At 42.9% G+C, this 22,885-nt stretch overlaps 1 protein-coding gene across 1 annotated transcript; it reads right to left on the bottom strand.

Annotated features, from left to right (window-relative positions):
• Positions 1-1,144: 1,144 nt before the first annotated feature.
• LOC108095109 (homeobox protein orthopedia) lies at positions 1,145-21,747 on the bottom strand. Its single transcript, XM_043208265.1, has 10 exons — positions 21,090-21,747; positions 20,118-20,394; positions 14,268-14,560; positions 13,547-13,702; positions 4,065-4,269; positions 3,819-3,944; positions 2,719-2,885; positions 2,402-2,460; positions 2,334-2,340; positions 1,145-2,276 (listed from the first exon to the last, which is right to left on the bottom strand). Exons 2-10 carry the CDS (start codon positions 20,146-20,148, stop codon positions 2,055-2,057), a joined length of 1,266 nt encoding a protein of 421 aa, XP_043064200.1. The 5' UTR covers positions 20,149-20,394; positions 21,090-21,747; the 3' UTR covers positions 1,145-2,054.
• Between the last annotated feature and the right edge of the window lie 1,138 nt (positions 21,748-22,885).

Below are 22,885 nucleotides of genomic sequence, written 5' to 3'. Positions count from 1 at the left end.
TTTAAACCTTTCAGACAAATTAGGAATAAATGAAACTATACAGCCTTGAATTAAAATCTTTTCATGCAACTTTTCAACTCTCATTTTGCATAGAACTTGAGCAAAGTTTTTCTCAGTGCTGGCACAGTTTTATTAAATTGTTTATGTGCGCTTTTGCATTGAATATACATCCATACCAGAACATTTCGCATAAAAGTGCCATCAGTGTGATTAAGCTGACTGCCCGGCTGCATCCTCCGGTTGTTGGTTTAGGGTTTGGACTCCGGGCTCTGGGCTCGGGTTCTGGTTCGGATTCGGGTTGTCGTTCCGGTTGCTGCAGGCTCCACGGGGCAATTGTCGTGACAATGTGCATGTCAGATGTCAGGGAGCATTATAAAATTTATAAGCCCATGCATGCAGTCGGGTCGAATTGCGCCCCGCCCTGCTGCCCTTTTTTCTGACCCCAATCAGACGGACTGGGCTGGATGGGCCAGGAGTGGTGTCAGGGCCAATGGAAATCGTTCTGCCCCGAGGACACACACTCCCATAAACCAGACTCTTATCAACGTGGGCGTGTATGTGCGCACTGTCAAAGTTTTATCAATTTTGCCAATTTTCAGCTTAAACTTGTTTGACATTTGAGCATCTGCCTGTCGCTCCAATCCCATTCAATTATTGTAATTGCATCTGCAAGGGATTCAATGAGCAGGAGGGGAAAATGTGGCAAGTGGACAATTTGGCATTCCTAAGTTATACAAAAAGTATGCAAGCCTCTCATCGTCTTTGTTATAGAATTTGATATACATGATATCAATTAGAGGTAAACTAACACTTCAGCAGTGGGAAAATAATAACTTGATTCTGAGTGTATGGCTCTTTGAAAACGTAGTGATTGCAAATCTGTTCTGAATTAAATTATCAACACTTAAAACCTATCAATTATGAACAATTTTTTAGTTTAAATCCTCTTTTGGTTTGCATATCACGTACACTTTTACGTAGTTTATTATTGAATCGCAGGCCTAATTGCAATTTTAATTTTTATTATGTTGAAAACACCTAGACACACCCTCAAGAGTCCTTTCTAAAAAATGGCGAGTATTCTGAATATTTTAAAGATTTCGATTTTAGTGCCACCGCATAAATAATTCATAGGCAAATCACGTTCAATTTTTAATTTAGTTTACTATTTAATAATACGCATAATTACATACATAGTAATTGTGTTTCGTTTTTTGTTTTAGGTTGATTTAAATTTAGGCTTAAACGATACAAGAAAGTCTATTACAAGTATGCCATAATCGTATGCATGTATATATAATGGTATTTGTATTTGTATAATTTGTAGTTGGTAATCGTAAAAGTAATCCATTGGATGCGTGCACTCCGAAACGATTTAGGTTGAGATTGAGCTGCTCTAGTGTCAGTTTGCTATAGTTGGGCTGCTCGTTTGATATTCTATGGGTTGTATCGTATGGTTAGATCAAGTGATAGCAACGGAACGGAAGTATACTGCCTATACACAAAAACAACAACACTTACATAAGAATAGATCTACTTACATACACTCCTAGGCATAATTATGCTTACATACGAACTAAGCGCGATTTCCGAGGAATCGCCTTGCCAAAAATTATTGTGATGCCTCGAGGATACTTCTCTAGCTACCCTCGCTTGCGATCTAGTTTATACAGTTTTCGTATACGGCAAATGTTACGTCTAGAGTCTACATATTCATGCGGGAATAGTTTCATAGTTTGCTTAACACCTAGCTTCAGATAAATCGTAAGTGCCTTCGCAAGCTTCGTTTCTCGTATACATGGTTTACATTCATTATAGTCTTTTAAGTTAATTCTTGGAAATCATGAAACAAATAATGCAAACACATAAATTGTACAATGCCCTAAGCCTAGGTTTTGGTTATCTTATAACGCTTCGCTGCCGAAATTTCGCAATTTGAATCCCCAACGGCCGTTTTGCATCAGCTGTACAGCCTGTACATCCTAGCCCATGTCAGGACCTCCGCAGTTGGTAAATCCGTAATCCGAAAAGCTTTCGAAGCTCTTCAATAAATTTCAGTAGACCGAACTGTGGTGTTCGTAGTTTGAAGCATGATGATGTAAATACGAGGGAATCGCCGTGGCGTTTAGTTCCGACGCCCGCCGCCGCAGCGCTGCGATGCTGTGTCCCCGCCACACGTCATCGTCGGTGGCGCCATCCGAAGGCGACTGCATGGACTGGTGGCAGAGCGGAAGTCCTGCGTCCTGTTGCTGCTGTGTGGGTGTCGGTGGCGCCATCTGTTGTTGGTTAGAAGAAGCTGTAAGCACTTTAGCTTAGACACGAACCACAACCACTTGCCTGCTGTTGCTGCTGATGAGCTTGCTGCTGCTGCTGTTGGTGACTCTGTTGCTGCTGCTGCTGCTGCTGGTGCGACTGCTGCTGCTGCTGGTGAGCCTGCTGTTGTTGTTGCTGGTGCAGCGGCTGTTAATATGAATATATATGGATGTAATTTACATATTTCAAATCAGTAAAAGCACATATAAAATACTATATATAAATTCAAATAGGTCTCATTCACTCCTTGTCCCTTAGAATTTTTTCCAAAAATAAAAAGTAATTTTAATTTAAAAATTTTGAAATCTATAAAAGTACTCTGACACTTAAAAAGTTTTTTAGCAATATTATTTTTTATATTGCATTCATTATAGTCGCATGTAAGGATATTCAGGAAGGACTCACCATGGGCTCGCCGTTCAGCTCGTTCTGGCTAGAGTTCGGCTGCGCGGAAAGTGGCGGCGGGGTCACCGACGAGCAGCTGTTCATGTTCGGCGGGGTGGTGGCGCTCGGCGAACCACTGGGCCCACAACTGACCCCGCCCACACTGTGCTGGTACATCATGGAGTCGCCTGTATAGAAAAACACAAAAATCATTAATAAAAAGCGGTCTTAGAAGTCAAAACATTTTGTCATTAGTTTACAACGATACAAATTATATTCAAAATTGACAAAACGAAAATCTTGGAAAGAAACTTAACAAATTTCAAGCCCATTTTTGTATTATTATGATTTCTGTCGGCTACCATCGCTGAGTTTCGCTTCAATTTAATTCGAATATGATTGATAAGGTCAATCAGCTTACAAGTCTGGCATCTATATATCTTATGATATATGCATGGCTACTTTTTCATAGGCGTTACTTACGCGGACGTTATGTCATGTCACCCAGTGATTTGGGCGGGCAACGCAGAATACAACAAATTAAAAAAACACATCAACAAAAAGTGTAACAATGAAAACTTTGCTGACGGTAGCAAGAGCCGAAAAGTAAAAAATCGACATGAACATGTCTCCAAAATGTCAATTAGCACAACTATACGAAACCAAATAAAGAAGATGAAAAAATGCCTTTGGGTATTCCTGAAAATTAAACGACTGCCTGTTAATTGATCGGGCAAACAGGCAACCCGGACCATTATAAATGATACGATGCGGTACAACCCATACGAATGCACAAGTTTTGGGGCTACCGAAAAAAAGTGTTATGAGTTCAAAGAAATGAGAGACGCGGACTCGGCGTCGTGTTTGGTCAATTGTCGGCAGAACTGGAACTGAAACCCGAACTGGAAACGGTTGGTATCGAAAGCTAAGCAAACAAATCCCCAGAAGCAAACAGCCACTGAACACAAAGCCCCAAAATTAAAAAAAAATAAATAAATAAAACATGGCAGGCGAAAAAGTGTCAACGCTTGGCTTTTGTTAGTCGCATGCAGATGGAAAATTTTCTGGCATGTGATGATCGCAGAGTTTATTTTTTCCTGGGTGGGGGCCATAACACCTACCCAGAGCATTGAGGCCGTAGTGCTGATAACTTCCCGCTCCCAAAGCGGAACCCATGTTAATGCCCGAGTTTAGGCCCGAGTTCAGCGAGGACGAGAGTGGCGACGACTGATTCAGCTGGCCAAAGCCTACAACCACATTCCATTTTCCCAATCCAAGAAAGCAGCAGAGTTAGTAAGGGAATATCAGGAGATTGGTTAGTTAGTAGGGAACACCTCTTTTATGGGGTTATTCCGTAGATCACTCACCTGCCGTCATGGGGTTAACGCCCACGCTCCAGCGATCTCCGCCAAACATTCCCGTCCCGCAGAGGCCATCGCCCATGGCGATATTCGTGATGTTGGCCCCGAACGGCGGAAGTCCGTGGGAGGGCAGCAGGGCGCCCGGAGTGCGGAACACATTCGTGGTCTTCTTGCGCTTCTTCCACTTGGCCCTGCGGTTCTGGAACCACACCTGCAAACAGAAAGGGGTAAAAAGTTATAAAGGAAATTAGTATATAATTATTGAAGAGTGCCAGCCAAACTATAAATAAAATATACTGCTTTTTTGTCGCTTCTGAATATTCTGAACAAGAATTCTATACCTTAAAATTGTATTAGAGAAATCTAAGGGCAATAAGCTTTCATATAAAAAATACTTAAATCTGTATCTACCTCTTCCAATGTTTCCTTAATTTTATGAAAGAACTTAAATCTTGTGACGGCTCTGAAAACTACCGACCAAACCCTCCAGGTTCCTTCCGATGCTGCCGCCTCCTGCGAACACGTTCTTAATCGAGATCAATTACCGCCGTGACAGTCAAAACATGTCTCGACACAGGCCACACACACACATACACACTTTCGCAGAAACAGGAGCAGATTTACATGCGCATAAATTCCGTATGTAAATTGCTCAGCCTACATATATAGGAAAACGGCAGTAGCACCTCCCACTCTTCCGGCAATTTGGCATCTTCGGTCAGCGAATCCTGGCTGGACCTTCGATAGGCTTTTGTCTTAGGGACGGAGAGGTCGAACCCCTTGTCGGATGTGTTCGCTTCAAATTGGCACATCCATATGCATAAGAACAGCGCAGCCGAAACAAGGTAGACACGTTGAGGTTTTGACATTTACAAGGCAGCACACAAGCACTCCCCACTTCCACATACTTCTAGTTCCATTTCCACCTCCTTTTCCCAAACTCAGGCAACCTTATGGGGCTGGGGGTTAAAAAGAGTTGCCTACTTCTAGGGGCAGGATGATTTTGATGGCAGTGCAGAATGCAAGGCATTCTCAGCTCGCAACTTTCCGTTCCAGCTTAATTTTTTTTTGCCTTCTTCGAGCGTTGCTCTAAAAAAAATGAGAAAAAAGTGCCAGCTGGTGAATGACTAGTGACATGGAAACGATTTTGCCAGGCCATCAGGCCTTCGCATCCACATCACTCGCAGTCGGGTTGACAACTTAACCGTTATACACACCAACCCACCCACACACACACAGCCATACACCCACACACTTTCGGCCACATATATATATGTATACGAGTATACGGCTATATAGTATTTATAAATCCCAGCATTTCGTGGCAAATCTTGAGCTGTCACCGACTGTCGGCGTCGACTGTTTCTGTCTGAGTGCGCCAGACTAATGGCAAAGGAATACGGCCAAAACATCGGGCCGAAAGCGAGAGGGAACGAGAAAAGGGGGCAATGGCAGTGGCAGAAAGAAAAATGGCAAGTTTCGAGCAAAGTAACTTTGCTTGTAAGGCCTTCTGATGGCCTGATGGTCCCCAGTGGGTTTGTCATATGTCGGACGACGACAGACGGAACCAGAACCCAACCAGCTTGGCCAGGGAAAAAAATCGATCTGAATTCAAAAGTAAGTCGGTGGCATTAGGAACACTTTGTTTTTGAAATATATCTACACTTTAAAATATTATTTAAATTTATAGGAGTCTTGTCCAGCAATATTGTCTCAAGCTTTCCTTTTATATTTGGAACAAACACGTAAAGTTACTTTAAGAATAAAAGCAAAGACTAAGGAACAAAGCTTACATCGCTTTAAAGGTAGTAATTGTTTTTGATTATAGTATCTTATTCCTGATACTTAATTTGCTTTTCTTCATGTGTACCCCTCTCAACCGAGCAGAACTGTAACTATCGCAGGTTGTTCAGGTTGGAATATCTCTGGTTTTCGGGATGTTACACCAGGGACGCTAATGTGCCAGATTGTGCAAGGGATAATGGATGGAGGAAGGGTGCGATAACGAAGGGGTGTGCACACACACACATACACCCTTAGAAAGGGGGTTGGGCTGTGTCGGCGACCTTGACTTGTTTATGTTTTTTACGTGCTTATGCGTCGCTCTATTCATTAACTTTTAATTTAATAATTTAAGACAATGTCTGACTGTCTGGCCTTCGCTCTTTCGCTCTCTCTCTCTCTCTTTCTCTCACACTTTGTCTTTCACTCTCTTTGTGTTGCCATCTCCTTTTGGCTTATTGAGTTTGGTAAATTTAATTTAGCTTGCTGTTTTATTTTGCTAGCCACATTCGTGCGAGAGTATTTCCCTACTCGCAAACACACACAAACACTCAGGCACACACACACAGGCATACCCACACACAAAGAATGCGAAAGGAAATGAGCAGAAGAGGAAGAGAAAGCCAAAAGTCATTGCCTGCTTTTTTGGTCTAAGGCTGCGAGCCATTAAATTGGCATAACGTGCATGACGTGCACGGCACGTAAATAGGCGTTAAAATGTCGGTTAAACAAAACATTTATTTTTTATGTCTGCCCGCATGTAAAGTGTACGTATGTATTTACAATATTTGAGGGTGTGCGCCGGCCAATCCCCTTTTGTATGTGTGTGTGTAAGTGTGTGTGGGTGTTTGCTTTTGATTTGTTTTTGCTACTGATTCCTTTGCGGCTTCCTTTCGGTTGCACCCAATTTGAAGCGTGAACCCAAACAAAGCATAAAAAATAGCTCCTTATGCCGCGTTAAATTGTGTGTCTAACGGTAATTTTTTAAGCTTCACCCTTATGCATAAATTATCAGCTGTTGAGTGGCTGAATTCTAAACGAAAGTCAAATCACACGCTCTTTTCACATCATTTTATGGAGGTGTTTTAGAATCGGAATGGTGGTTAAAAGGATAACTTCAAGTAAAAATGTTTCAAAAAATATCAATACTTTTAAAATGTATTTCTTTGCCCTATCAAACTATCGTAAACTAATAAAAAACTTAAAATAAATTTCTAATTTCTTGTTTTCACAAACAAAAGCTGCTTTCAAGATCAAAATCCTTTTTAAAGCAGCATTCTTAAACTCAAGTTAATAGCTGCATAAAGTTCAGTTACTCTGCAATAATTCAATATTCCACAGGAACTTTCAATATGTAGACTGCTCTACCAGACACACAAAAAATAGAAACCAAAACAAGTCGGTGGTCCAAAAAATTTCAGCCATATGTTCCATACAAAAGCATTTTCATGTTTGGACTTTTAATTTTCACTTCACGACTGACACAGACCAAAAAACAGAGCAACAAAGAAGGAAACACCACCGGCAAAAGGCACCGAACAGTGGGAAGGGGACTGAAGGGAGGGAGGGCCACTGTTGCAAATAATAAATGAGTCAAGTTCATGAAAAAGCAATTTCTTGTGGCAGGCCGCAGATATTAGCACCCAGAACCCGAAGTCCCAGGCGTGGATCCAGAAATGCTCACGAGGGGCGAGCAAATGGCAGCAGAAGTCAGGAATTAAGTATCGGCCAAATTACACGGACGGGGAACTACGGCTGAAAATGGGATAACAAGTGATTTGCTTTGATTTTATGGGCTGGTGGATGGTGTCCTCCTCGCCGAGGGTGTGTGGATATATAGCCTTATTATGATGGGGTGGGTGGCAAAGAGACAACGGCTTTTTATTATGAACCTGTTTATTGTGTCGCTGAAACAGTTTCCCCCCTCCCATCCCGCTTATGATTGCAGTTCCGTGCCCTAATGGTCTGTCATATATACGACCTGCCCGATGATCCCCTTCATTCCCGACTTGTTTACGATATCCGTGCGGTTCGTTATGCAACATTAATTGCACATTATGCCTAATGGCTGATTAAACAGCTGTAAGTATAATAAACCAGAAAGGCTGCTGGTATCTTGTAGTTGGTTTTTCCCACTCACTCGCAGTGATTTGCATGTGACAAAGATACCGAATCGATGCCAACATAGAAATGCACTTTGCCACAGCAAGCCGCACTTCAAAAGCCAATTTCAACATTATCAATCAGAGTGTGGGAAAGAGTCGCGAGAGCTGCCGAGAAATGCAATCAAAATTCGATTAGCCCCAATGCAAATATTATTATTTGCGGGCTTTGCTAGTGCACAGAGATCACAAATAGTCGGAACAGTTGGACACGTCTCTTAATAAACGCTTGATTGGCAAAGCCAGAAAGTGCAATAATATTTTTCGGCTCGTTTGCGTTGACAATTTTTGCTGGCCCTGCCGATTGCAGATTGGTTATTGCCCAGGCTCTCACTCAGCTCTTCTTTGTTGTTGTTGTTGCTGATGTTGTTGTTGTTGTTGGGGGCATAATCAAAAATCAATTGGCCAGGATATTGCTTTCCTTGAACCCACTCCAAGTGGGGCAGGATGTGCTCCCCCTTGAGGCTGCCAGGCAACCGAAATATAAAATGGCCACTCAACAAAGTCCACACCAAACTGTCCCCTGGCTGTCGGCCTTTGATGTCGTCCTGGTTTCTTTTTTTCTGCCGGAGCCGGAGCTCCCCACAGTTGACTGTCTTCATCTTCGGCATCTCGAGCATTTTTTTATTATCATTATTGGTCCAATCCCCCAGCCCTTACATCCTGCGACTGGGACTCCCGGCTCTGAGTGGTTTATGGAAATCGCTTTTCGGCCAATATCTTTTCATTCCTGAGCATATAAAAAATGCGTATAAATTCATAAAATGCCGTCTCGACTTCTGGCTCACACACACACACGAACGCACACACACAGGCGCACACAAATGCCAGTCGATTTATTTTATGTTATCCTTTAAATCCTGCTTTACGAGTCAGCCCCAACAACACTTGCCGCGACCCCAGAAAACCCCCAAGCCCCAAACCCCGACCACCTTCCACTTTCCCCCGAGATTGGAGCTCCAACCCGGCGGGACCGAGTCCACTATGGCCGTCTCTCTCCCACACACCCCGCAACCCACTCTAGCCGTCTCTCTCGGAGAAATGTGTCCTTTGATAGACATCATCAAAGCGGTTCCTTGGGTTCCCCGGGACTCTTTGGAAATGGCGGAGGCCGAACGCACTGGCTTGCCTGATTTATGAAATAGTTTTTGATGTTTTACGGAGATTTTTGGGACTTGTGTTTTTCATTTTGCCCACTCATTTTGTGGGTTGCCGGGGCAACTGCAGCCTCCCATTTTTGGGGGTTCAGGATACCGGGTATTCCGGGGGATGGTGGCCAATGCAACCCCCGAAAATATTTCGCTGCATTCGTGGAGCATGCGCAGCTAAAGGATGCTCCCCTCGAAATCGCTTTGTGCCTTCCTCACAAAGTTTTTCAGCCTTTTCCTTTTTTCCTCCTTCCCTTTTTGTTTTTTTGGGTCGTGGGGACTCTTGTCATTCTATCAATGGCAGCAGCATTTGGACCAGCTTATCCCGGTTGGACTCCGCCACACTCCCTTTTCCCCCTCAGCCTGCAAAGTCGGTCCGGCACTTTGGCACGCCATTTTCACACAAACATTTCAATGAAAAGTATCAACGAAATTGCTTTCGGAATTGCTTCATATGCCATAAACAGAATGCGTGCCAGATTTCCTTGATGCTCTTTATGTGCATTTTATGGAGAACCCAGCGCCCGATTTCAGTTCCCTACGCGATTCTCTGGCTTGGTTTTTAAAGCTTTCGCTAAATTTAGCCCGCCCACTTTATTTCCCCCCACTTGCCCCACCTTTCTGGTTTTTTTTTTCGTTGTTCGTTGCTTGCATATTTTCGTTTTTGGTATTTCAATTAAAGCTTAATTAAAATTTGCGATGCCATGGTTATATCAGACGCGACCCAGTCGCCTTTGGCCCGACTTCGAGTGCTTCGCTCGAAAATACTCGTTACAATGTCCCCGGCTCCTTGACCCCTTCCCCCTCTCCCTTCACCTCCACCTGTACCTCCCCCTCCCCCTCCCCACGGTGTTTTTAATAAAGATGCTCACTTTTTATGAGAATATTTCGTCTAATTTTGGCGAAATATTCGCATATTGGCTGGGGGTCACATAGGTCTAGCTGACGCACCGCCCACTTCTAGATCTCGTTCTCTGTGGAAGTCGGGGGACTATTATTAGGGGGGCATTAAGCGGCTCAGCAAATAAATTAGTTCTGTCTGAAGTCGAGGCAATAATTTATCAGCGCTCACAGTGGGAAGGCCGATGAGTTTTCTCTTGGTTGCGAATGGAATGGACTCGTTCTTAGTTCGCCTGCGGCTTAGGCCAATCGATATTCCCTACTCTTGCTGAATCACAAATCTTTGAGGTGGCTTGTGAAGAATGTGAATTTAAAGGAAAACAAAGCCAAGTCAAGAAATGATTAAAGATTTTAATTGTTTCTTTAATCGGAAAATTGTTGAAATTTGTAAATTTAATGGGCGAATAGGAATTGAAAAACAGGATTTGGTTGAGAAGCAATATGAACTAAAAGGAGATCAAAATTATATGATTATGCATTTAAATATTCTGAGAACTAAGAACGCAATTGTATACACTTATTTTTGTTTAAGGCAAACCATAAATTGAAGCCTAATAAAATGACCTTTCAAAAAACGTGTTTAAGGGAATTAGTTATTTAACTGTTTTTTAACTATGTATATTATTTTAAGATTCTTCATAATTGTAAATCATACAATACAAGTGCAAATTGTTGATGCTTTGAATTGTCCTTGAGATGTACATGGACACTAAAACTAAAGATGATATCTCGTTATAAAATGGTTGCCAGGCAAGGGATAAATTGCCCAACTGCTTCAATGCTTTTAGAGGTATTTCTTGGCCCAGGTTGCCAGGTAAATTAATCATGTGAGAAATTCATTTAGTGGACTGGCACACACCCAGCCCGAAGGCCACGTGCTGGGCCGTCGCCCGAACTTCCCCTTTGACCCCATGCCGTTGAAACAATTTAATAAACAAACCAATAAATGTTGCAGTGCTGCAGACAAAGCCGAAGCAGTGCTGTTGACAATGTCAGATCATGATAAGTCAATTTGGTGGGCCATCTTCTGGGTCACCCCCAAAAACTCGGACCCCCGCGTAGATGTCACGTGTGACAAACAGATTGTCCTCGGCAAATTGCACAAATGCCGCCCACTGGCTTTGGGCGGTGTGAAAACACAAATTAACAATTGCCGGGGTGCCTCCTGCTGGTTTTGGCTATTCTAATTTACCCAAAACTGGGAAAATCCGATTAGGGAAAGCGAAGAGGGAAAGGAAACCCCTTAAATGCTACGTTTATTTTTATTAAATTATATTTACTATAAACGCTGCTCCTTTGGTAATAAACACGTGAGTGAGTTTTTGTGGGGGAATTTTTCCCGCTCAGCCAGTCGGCAATACGTGAGCTTCATAACTTATGCACCTGCCCTGCCAAAATCTTGCTTAACCCCTCTTCCATATTTTACCCACACATATCGCCTTACAGGAAACATATATGTACATATGTATGAGGGAAACTTTGACTTGATTTTTGGGGCTAATGCCGACAAGCGCTTTTTGGGCATTTATCTGCGAGGGGTTGGATGGCTGTCTTTATGCCGTCATTAGCTCCAAATCCTTGTAGATTGATTTAGGGCCAGACGTGTGTGTGCATATCGAATGAAGGTCCGACCTTAGCGCACACACACACGCACATATGGTACATAGTATATACTAACATATTCCACGAAAGTGTGAAAATTTCGAAGCTCTAAATGTTTTATTTCGCCTTCGACTGCGAACTTAATTTATATGCTAATTTTATTAAACAGCAATCCCAAAACTAATCCAACGGCCTGACATCCTCTAAGCCGCAACGACAACGCAAAATCAGACATTAAAACAGCAGGACTACAACAACATTGGTAGAAGCGGATAAAAAAAAAGCACCAACAAGCTCGATAAAAGCCGACGGCATTTCTAACGCAAGGATGTTGAGCTCAACCCCCGCCTGCAGGATTTTTACCCCCTGGCAGGTGATTGCATTGTCCTTTTGGACAACCGGATCTGGGGCTTCGGGGGTAGTGGTTGGAAAAAAGCATTAACGGCCAACACTGATACGCAATTATTAAAACAATTTATCAAAGTAGAACACATCCGGCGGCGGGCAGGACGACGGCAGGATCATCATTGAGGTGTCGCCGCCTGAGTTGCTCACTCATGGCTAATTGTTTTAGCCAGAGCAGTGGCCTCCAAAGCCGGATGGCCAATAAGACAAACTTTTCGGCATTCATTTCCACCGCAAAACAATTCTCGCACTCAGCAGAGAAATCTCAGCAGATAGAAAGAGAAAGAGCCGAGCAAACCGGAAGCGGAAGCTTAAACACAAATTTAATGAAGCAGTAAATTCGATTGTCGCATAAACAAAGCCCTCCCGCATGCAAAAAGGACCTTCGCGTTGGTGTGGGTGGGGTGGGGTGGCGAAAGAGAGACAAGGATAATGGCAGCAGCACAGGGGAGCTGTGCCAGCCACAAAAGGATAATGCCCATTGTGTGTGTGTGTGTGTGTGGAACGAACTTTGCTGGGGAAATGGAAGAGCATCCTGGGGAGAGCCTGTATGTGTGTGTGGGTGGCTGAATGCCCGACTAAATGTGACTTTATGTGCTTTAATAAAGTATAATTTTGGGCGCTTAAATGGCGTTCGGCGGCGACTTTCCGCCCAGAGCCTCGTAAACTGTTGCAAGCTGACAAAGAGATTCCCCCCAACTTTTCGGCTGCAGTCCAAAACCCAAATCCAAAACCGTCCGTTGCGGTTGTGTGCAACACAAGTGAAATGTCATGTCGCTCCTAAAACGAACTGAGCCCCGAATTCCGACAGTTTTGGGCAGTGACAACTGTCGAGCCGCAGGACAAACCACGCAAAGTTAGCATACAGAGTGAAAAATTAAATAACTAACTAAATATGAAAACATTACGACTGGAAAAATTCATGTTCTGCAGATTAAGTTAATTTTTATGAACACACTGGATAAGCAGTACATCTCTAATTCTTATTAGAGCCTGATACATAAAAAGTTGATTTTGCAAGTATTTAAATAATTTGTTTTCCTGTTTCGTACATTCCTCTATTAAAACCAATTAATATAAAACCATCTTTACCAAAGAAACATTATTTATCTATATGAAGGGGCTACCATTTAAAATCAATAAAATGCATTCTAATATATGAAGTTATAAAAGTTGATTGCTAATCCTACGACCATATTCATTTAGTATTTATTCATCACAGACCACTGGTTTTTATTACTGTATTGAGATTTCCTTTTCTGAACTTAATATTTTATTAAGCCAATGCCCAAAGTTTTCCTTAAGTTAGCCACCACATTGCTGTTGAAAGTTTCTCATATTGGCAAGTTAGAAATCTATTCTGAGGTGAGTGTTTCGAGCATGCAATAACCAAGGCATGACTGAAATCCTGTGGCTGAATATCTTGACTCTCGCTAATTACGCTCAAAGTAGTATATATTTGTTCCCCTTTTTCGAAGGATTAACTCACCTGAACGCGGGACTCTGTGAGTCCGATCCGCATGGCGATCTCCTCGCGCATGAAGATGTCCGGATAGTGGGTCTTCGAGAAGCAGCGCTCCAGCTCGTTCAGCTGGGCGGGAGTGAAGCGGGTGCGGTGGCGCTTCTGCTTGTTTTTATCCAGGTGCTGGAAGAGAGAGACACGGCCAAAAGCGAAGGGGTAATGAGTGGGTTGACCATCGCGATGGGCTCTTAGAACACTGACGAACTACCAGACTAGGAATGCATACTACGCACTACGTTAGAGTTAACGGATTACGGATTACGATCTATGAAAGTTATAAAGTTAAGACTAGGATAGGAGTTCTACGGTTCTAAGTATGGAAATCAAAGTACACTTACTTTTGTTTATAGTTTACGGATATGATTCATAAGGTACGAATATGATTCATGGCACATTTAATTAGGTTCATTACACAATTCAGAACACACACATTCACGTTTTTGGAAACAGATTTTCATTGGCATTTTCGTTTCGGATCGAATTTCGGATCGAATTGGTTTGGTTTGTATTTGATTTTTGGATTTTTTGGCATAGCAGAGTAGAATTTGAAGGAAAAAATAAACATCGAAAAGAACATGGATTATTAAAAAAGTTTCGTATCAACTAGGCGCTATATCTCATCTCATCTCCTCTTACTAGGACTCTTTTTCTCTCTCTTTCTCTCTATTTATAGCGCTGTCCTGCTCACCTGATCCTGTTGCTGCATGTTGTTGCTGTTGCTGTTTCCGTTTCCGTTGTTGTTGCTGTTGCCGTTGCCGCTGTTTCCGTTTCCGCTGCTCAGCGCATTAGAGTTGTCGCACAGTCCGCCGGAAATGTGCAGGCGTGCCACCCCACCGCCCACTGGCACTCCGCCGGCAGATCCTCCGCCCGCTCCGCCGCCGAGATCCGCCAAGTTGGGACCTACGGGCAGCTGGCCGAAACTGTTCACGCCCGCGTGCAGCGCCGTCAACGCGGCCTTGGGCAGGTCACAATCCTTGGGGCCTAAAAAGGCGAACATTTTGGAGTTTACTAAAAGTTATTGTATGTGGTTTAAGGATGCTAAGCTTCTACAATGTGGATATATGTCACTTGGGTTTAAAATTGAACTAAATAAACATTAAGTCATATATTTTAAAAAGGTTGGATCTTAAGAAAGGATCTTAACTAAGGAGCTTAAGGTATACCGGAGTCCTACGTCCATACTTGGTTACTTAAAATTTGTAATATTTTATTTTAAAATCTTCCATAAATTTGTTATTTAATTTCAAATAGTTTCTCCCATCAGGTTGGCACTTTATCACTTTTCATAACCATCGCAGTCGACGTGGAAAAACATATTACTAGTCTCGACTAATCTCTGTGAATTTTTAACATTTCGATTTATATTTTTGCACTGCACAATGATTTTCTTCATGATGGTATGGTGCCTGGACCAAATAACCTTCGGTTTGCATTGGGTGTTTTGGAATACTTTTAAAATAATGCTGATGCAGTTGGCTTTCTTTATTGTTATACTTGCCTCTCAATATTTTTGGAAAAAGTATTCATCGAACTCGGATGCCACAAACGGATACAAAACAGCCAAGGTGATGCCAAAGCGCCTGTTTTTGGCCAGCTCTAATGCAAATGTAAGTGGATTCTTATTGGTTTTGAATTAATTAGATTTAATAGTGCCACTAAAATTCACAGGGAGAACGTCAAGTCTGAGGCTCAAATAGCTCCGCACACACGCACTCGAAGTTGGCAAATATTATTGAATTGTTGATGAGCCTCTCGCAATGAATTATAATTCACTTGTTCCGCTCAATCGGAAAGCGTTTGTCTTTTAATTAGATTTTCGAACTGAGGACCGGTGAGCTAACGACCTAGAGGATTGCTCAGCACGAACTGCGGCGATCGGATAAATTGAATTTTTCAACAACCTGTCATTCAGAAGGAAAAAGATGCCAAAAACAGTAACTCTACGTGAGAGCAACTCGACTGAGGTGCGACACTCACACAGATTCAGGTGTACTATACGTAGAGATACAGATACAGATGCACAACCCTAGGCCGAGATACAGATACAAGCACAGAGGCGAGATACAGAGAGAGAGCCGCCAAGTGCTAACCCCTTTCCATCATTTCCTACCTCCAAACTAACCTCACTTGACTACGTAACGTATTTCTGTTTCTGTTTTTGCTTTGGTTTCTGTTTTATTTCCATTTTTATTTGTACGTGTGTGTGATGGTTGGTATGGATTTCGGTTGTGGGCAGGGGTCTGCGATTCACGGGAGAGTCATCTTCATCGTACGCCTGGAATTTTTAACATGTACGTGCGAGAGAGACTCCGTCTCAACTCTTTCTTATTTTTTTTTCTATTTTCCTTTTTTGATTTTTTTCAACCCGATGATTCCCTTTGTTGGCCGAGCTCAACTGTTGCTACAAGCCAAACATTTACTCATCGCCGGTTGATGCGAACTCTCGTCCCCGAGTTGTAACCTTTCGGGGGACCTGCCCGCGATGCCGTCATGTTGGCCCAATCGAATGGGTCCAAAGTGAAGGTGTAGGCGGCAAGTGGCAACTGGTTACTGGCCTTGTGCAATTTCCTCTGAAAGCGAGTCCGAAATGCAAATCGCGACTTGGCGGAAGGCCTCCTGAAATCACATCCTCCTCCTCCTCCTCTTCCTTCCCATCAGTTGCAATCCATTTTAATTTTGTCTTAGGTAGACAACACTCTCGATTGCCGACTTTGATGTCGACGGTGGCGGGAATGGCGGCTCTCAATGATTTTTATTGTTTTCGAGATGGACTTGTTAAAATTTCGGCATACATCACAGGCGGATGCCAGAAATCCGGAGCGGCGGTTCAACCTCCCGTCGAATACAACAACAGGTGAACGAGTTCTTGGGTCGCGGAGACGCCACATAAAATCATAAATATAAATATCAACAAATAAAAGATATTGAGTTCCTCCAAGCGACATTCCCTGAAACAGGCTTTTGTTATTCTTGTTGTTGTTGTTGTTTTTGTTGAGCAGTCGCGTTTTAAAGCGCTGCCCGGAAAGTGCTAATTTTTACACATACACCCAGTGCGGCTACTGTTCATTAGCGATTTTCAGCTGGTGACGTCCCCAATCGGACACCACTCCCCACCGCCGCCCCTTCATATTTCTCATAGCCGTTGAACGGATTTCCAATCTGGTTGAGGAGAGCTAAGCCGATGCAGCCGATGAAAGTCGCTTACTGACATATTTTTAGGGCATTACGCAGCAGCACGCACAACAGAATGGTGGCCTAAAGTCAGCGAAGAGCTGCGCCAAACTCCGCTCGTGATTAGTAAATTTAAGGCGCGGTGTTAGGTGCGATATCTCCATCGAGACTCAATCGCTCGCCGGTTGGAAATTCACGCTCGATGGCAACATCTCAAACATGTATCTGCGACTGGGGAGATACATCGCCGCTGGTCCGTTGCTCCAAAGAAGTGCGACTTTTAACATCCAACTGTTCCCGCTTCCTTCTGTTTTTCAGTTTTCTCAAATCGATTTTCAAATACATATATGTGTGGCATAGTCTCAGTATGTGTGTGTGTGAGTGTGTGTGGAGAGTGTTTGGGCCACGTTTGGGAGCCATAAAATAGCGCCACTTCTCGAAATCGCACTTTGCTGGCAATGTTCCGAGCCAGAAACCCGAACCCGAACTCAAACCCAAGCCCCCTCTCACTCGCCCATTCTGCTAGTTAGTTAGTTGGTCTAACTTTGATTTTTTCACCTTGCCTTTTACAGTTGTAACACATAAATATTAAAAAGAAGCAGCCCTAACTGTTCATTGTGTATGCAGATCAAGATGACGCAGTGCCAGCAGCTTCATTCTGGCCGAAGTCTCTTGCAAATGAAGCTGGCTTATTGTAGCAGTTCTTTGCCACCTTGTTTACTTATCCACTTCTCTCTGTAGCCAGTTCTTGGGTACAACCTCATTTCTGAAGATGATCCAATATTGTAAACACAGTTTAAACTTTTAAATAAGAATTATTATCAATCTTAAACCGCTAAGATGAACAATAAATCACGTACTTCATCAATTAGAATAGGTTTTCAATTTTTTCTTGTTTAGCTTATTATGCTTAATAATAACTTTGGCTTATCTCAATTTCATATTACTTAATAAACAAGAACATTTAATGTTATTTCAACAGGCTGCCAAAAAGCCTATACAGATAAGCATTCATTATATCAACATAGTACCAAAGAAGGCTAACTAACATTTCGCCAAAACTACCACAATATTTACTTAAAAACGTGTTCATGTTCCCAAATCATTACGACGCCTGCTAATAGGGCATAATTTTGTAATCTATCATTGTAATTTAGTTAGCCCTCCATTTTCGGCCGGTCGAGAGCTGCAAAAACGTTAATACGAAACAGTAAACATTGCCATGCTGGCCAACACAATTGCAGGTAACCAACCAGCAAATAGTCACACTCAGATACATTTACATCTGGCCTGAAACGGACATTTTAGTTGGCCTGGCCAGAAAGAGGAGCGAAGCGAAACGAAACGAAATGAAAACCGCACAAAGCGATTAATTAATTAAAATTGGCAAACATGAATTTATCGCGCAAGCAATTTGCACAATTTGCACAAATCAGTTTGCCTGTTTTTGGGAGCGAACGCGATTTCTCCCGCAAAATATATGGACACGAATCCGGCGAAGAGCCGAATGGACCTGGCCAGGATGCGAGGCCAGGACGCTTTGCCAAACTCACCCAGGACTCACGCACACCAAACAAACCCGTTAGTCGTCAGTTGCATGTGCAATGTGCATAATTATTGAAATTTGGAAATTGTGCGGTTTTTAGCTGCAGCAGCAGCCGCCCACCCAGGACATAGGCTTTAGGCTCCAGGATCGGTTGGTCGGTTGGTCGGATGGTCGGATGGAATCTAGGCTGCTCCAGCGACTAACCGCAACAGGGAACAGAATCCGCAGCAACCGCAAAACATTTCAATGCAAAACGGATGCCAGTCGGGGGCTTTTTTGGATGGGGGGTTTAAGGGGAAGGGGGTTTCAGGGGTTAGAGGGGGCTGGTAACATATTTCACTAGCGGAGGCCACCGCAAAAATGCCAACGCACAAAGCGAAATGCGAAGTACGCACGCAGATATTTGAAGGGGGAGTTAAGGAGGGGGTATGGGTTGAAAACCGGAGCGGACTTCTGTGCAAATTACAAATGCAATCATGAAATTAATTTAATTAATGCGAGGCTCACGAACACAAAAAAAAAGAAAACCGAAAATGGAATAAAACGCCATTCAAAGTTTCTTTCGCTGCATGCAAATTAAGTATTAGTAGGGGAGATCCACAAAGGGAGATGCGGGAAAGTTCTGCCATTTCTTTTGCATGCAAATTGCTCTTAATTGTACGGGGGTCTCCACTTTCTCCCCGCTCCTCTTCCATCGTTTTAACGCACCCGGTATGCAAATGTTTTGGCTTTTCGCAGGGCCTCCGTTTGTTGTGCGGAACTCCGAAAAAGGCTTTCGGAATTTATTATGCCAGACTCCGGCACTGCAGGCAGGATTTGGGCAAAGGATTCCGCACTGCGAATCATTGAAATTTATAGTTTCCACGAAACTCAAGCTCAGAGAAGGGGCGAAACCATAACTTAAGTCTTTAAAAGAAAAACTTTTCGATGGATCACAAAGTTTTCAATACATAGTGTGCCATCTGTTTTTAATAAAACCTCCTATCCTTACAACTTACAACAAATTACGCATACGCAGTGTGAGCCCGGCTTGGACAACTGGCGCGTGAAAAATGGCAATAATAAATTAATAAAAGTAATTAATTGCAGCGCTTCGAAGGATGCAGGGCCAATCGCTTGCCGGATGGCAATAAAAATTGAATAAAAACGCGGCCATAACTCATTCACGACTGCAGTTGCAAGCAAACTGCAATTGCACGTAGTGTTGGGCGGGCTAACAACGAATTGATTGCCAAAATTGAAAGTGCTTCAGCCATTGATCAACAGTGTGGTAAAAATAATTTATTCACCCGCACATACAAGTAAACAATCGAAATTATTAATATATTAATATGCGGACACAAGTACAGTTTGATAATTATGTGCGTGCGCCGGTCGAATGTGCGAATGTAATTCACAATTTGCGGCATATTTAAAAGAGCAATTATATCAATTAACACACACACCCACCCACACGCGATGGCTATTCGAATGGGAATGGGAATGGGAGAAGGTTTGCCGAGTTAGTTAGATATACAACTTAATTATTGCTAAATGCACGCGACACCTGGCGCTATCTGGTTAGACGTCTCAATTATAGGCCATTTAGCAGACATCGGAGATGCCGAGATCGGAGGATCGGATCGGATCGGAAGTAACTACACGAACCTACGCTTGTAGGTGTGCTCAAGAAATTAGTTTAATTATGGCCGCTGCCGATCGGCTGGATTAATATACCCATCATTATATATTAGCGCAATTCACTTGCCGATCTTAATTACAATTATATACGCAGGCCCCCAAAATACTCTATATGACAGGGGGAAGAGGGGGAAAACTTACCCAGCACATTGGCCCCAAGATTGTTCAGCATGTTTGCCGAGAAGTTGCGGATCGACAGAGTCGACAGTTTGTCGCTGTTTCTTTTAGCCGCTCCAAAAGTTAAGATCACCTTCGATGATTCGCTGTCTGATTCGGGATTCAATTTGATTGAATCGAGAACCGATTGGGGGGCAGGATCCCACGGGGATTCGCTGCTCGTATACTCGTCTATCACAGAACGTTGGAGTTCACCTTCGGTGCGAATTACATGTCAATTGATCGGTGGAAATGGGTGTGGCTGAAAGTAAATAGAGCCATGAGTTTGAATATGTTGACAAGCATATAAATTATTTATACATAATGTGTATCAAATCAATTAGACTATTTAGTGGTACTCAATATTCAATTTTCACTCGATGTTTGGAGTTCTTTACTAAATTGGCAGCTAAAAGATGAAATACTAAGTGTCCTAAAGTATCTACAAAAGTTTCTAGCCACAAATTTAAAATGGAATGTTTACGCTAAATATAAATAGTTTTGAACCCTTTAATATTATAATCCTGATAGTATTAAGGAGCTATTATATTTAATATATGGACCCCCAACAGACCTAACTGATAGATTTAAATCAAACTGTCCATATTTCGTATTATAACTATTTTACTAATATCTTGTGTATCTTTATGTTACTTAAAAAATCTTTTGGCTGACCTTTTATTAATTTTGTGTCTAAATTTCTGTTTCATATTTTCTTTAGACAGGCATAATGCTAAAAATCTTGATAGTCGTTGACCGATGATTTCATTTTGTAAATGTCCCAATCTTGAACTTTGACCCTCGTCAGAAGTCCAGCTATTCGGCTAATTCCCGCAATCTTCGATTTACTTGAAAACTAAATCCTTTTCACTTTCCTTAACCGCAGAAACTTCTGCAGACATTCGATTGTTTGGGTATTTGCATTGACTTTTATTGCTCATTTGGCCGAGGACTCACCTGACTCCGCCTCCTTTTGATGGCTCCTTGCTTTGTGTGTGCCACGGGGTTGGAGGGGTCAGAGTTCAGGCCATCAGACGCTCAAATTGCCATAGTAAAATTAATTAAATGCCTTGACCATAAAAAAGCCAAAGAAATTAAATCGAAGTCACTTGGCCGGAAGTTGCAAAGTTTCCTCAGCTCAGCTCAGTTCACACACACTCACGCACGCACACAGCGGCACACAGACACTCACACACAGGCAGACATGCACGCAGGTAAAAGGACACGCAATGAAACGGAAGTCGAATCGTTTATTGATGAACTGTTTGACCAACTGACAGCCGGACACTGTCCGCCGGAGAACCCGCCTTCCCGGGCGTGGTCCCTCGTGTCCTTGTTTTTACTGTTTAATTAATAGCCGCTTTCCAACTGATTTCTGGCACATTTTCACTGATTTATTCGGTGTGTTTATTTTTTTCTTGGTTAGAACCACTCTGGTCTCTGGTTGCGACGGCTTTCTAGCACTTAACGGATCGGTTCGGATCGGATCGGATCGGAAGGGACCGGAAACGTAGCGCTGCCTTGGCGGACTCGCTTGCATTTGAGGGCAGTGCGAAAAAATCAAAGCGAATTGACTCCGCTGCCTGATAACTTCGACAATAACGACTGCGCACTGGCGCCGTATCAAATCGCCACCCCCTCGCAGCAATTGACGCGTAAGTCGGGCGTTATCTGCCTGCGGGTTTATCTCCTGCATTGATTTGCAAAAATCACAAAAAAGAAAAACAGAACAAAACAGTGGCATGCGTGCGAGGGAAAGAGACAACTAGCATAACCCACTGCCATCTTGCTTTCCAGCTGAGCATGCCAACTCGCTCTCTCTGCCTTGCGTAATGGTTGTTAGAGAGAGTGGGGTATATGCCACAAGCGTAAAATAGGCCACGCCTTCGCTTTAAGCCAACGAATGAGGGAGTTTGGGGGTTTTTTGGGCCCAGAACGATAGACCGTTTTGGCGCCCATGGCGATAACAGGTCCTTTGGTCAATCGATAGGCAGGACATCGATGCCGATTCCCCCCCGTTGTCTTCAAATCTACTCCACAGCTGGTCGCTGTGGCAACAAAAACGCTGGCTTGGCCCACAGTTATTGCCGAAAGTCCACTCCCCGATAAAGTTGCCTGCCCTTAAATTCTTTTTCGGCTGAAATTGCCACGTGTCAGCCAGCCAGCCCAGCCAGCTTCACCTGTTGTCGTTTATTAGTTTCTGTTTCCGCTCTTTGGTCGGCGGGGGGAAGTGCCTGCGACTTTCGGCGGAATTTTCATAATATTTTGCATGCTGCACAAATGTTGAATTAGCCAGACAACGGAATGCCGGGCGAAATGAGAACTTGTCATGGCAACCGCGCTATTCAAAGGATATCTCTTCCACCCGCATTTACCCCCATTCCTGAAACCTCCCTCCGCCCCTCGGATGTCTACAATTTGATGTTGCCCCTCCTTTCATGCCCACATATACATACAAACGATTTCCGAGCGTTAATTAAAAACTCAAAGAAAAATGTAAACCACCAGAAGAATGCACAAGCACACGGCAGTTTTTGTGAATATATTACATTCAGTTCTCTTTTTGTAGGTATTTTTGTAATTTGTTATGCTGATTTGTTTTCGAAAGACAGTTTCTTCTTTTTATATATCTTGTTTAGTTTTGATATAATCTTTTGACTTTTTAAACATTTTAATAAAAATATAATGTAATATGAGGGCTTTATTTTCAGAAACAATTTAACGTATATGATTTAACTGTAGAAAGGAAATTC

The sequence above is a fragment of the Drosophila ficusphila genome, unplaced genomic scaffold, assembly GCF_018152265.1.
Source record: "Drosophila ficusphila isolate 14025-0441.05 unplaced genomic scaffold, ASM1815226v1 contig_414, whole genome shotgun sequence".
Taxonomy (NCBI): Eukaryota; Metazoa; Arthropoda; class Insecta; order Diptera; family Drosophilidae; genus Drosophila; species Drosophila ficusphila.
Note: the sequence above shows the minus strand (reverse complement) of the source record. Positions and strands in the feature narration are given on the sequence as shown.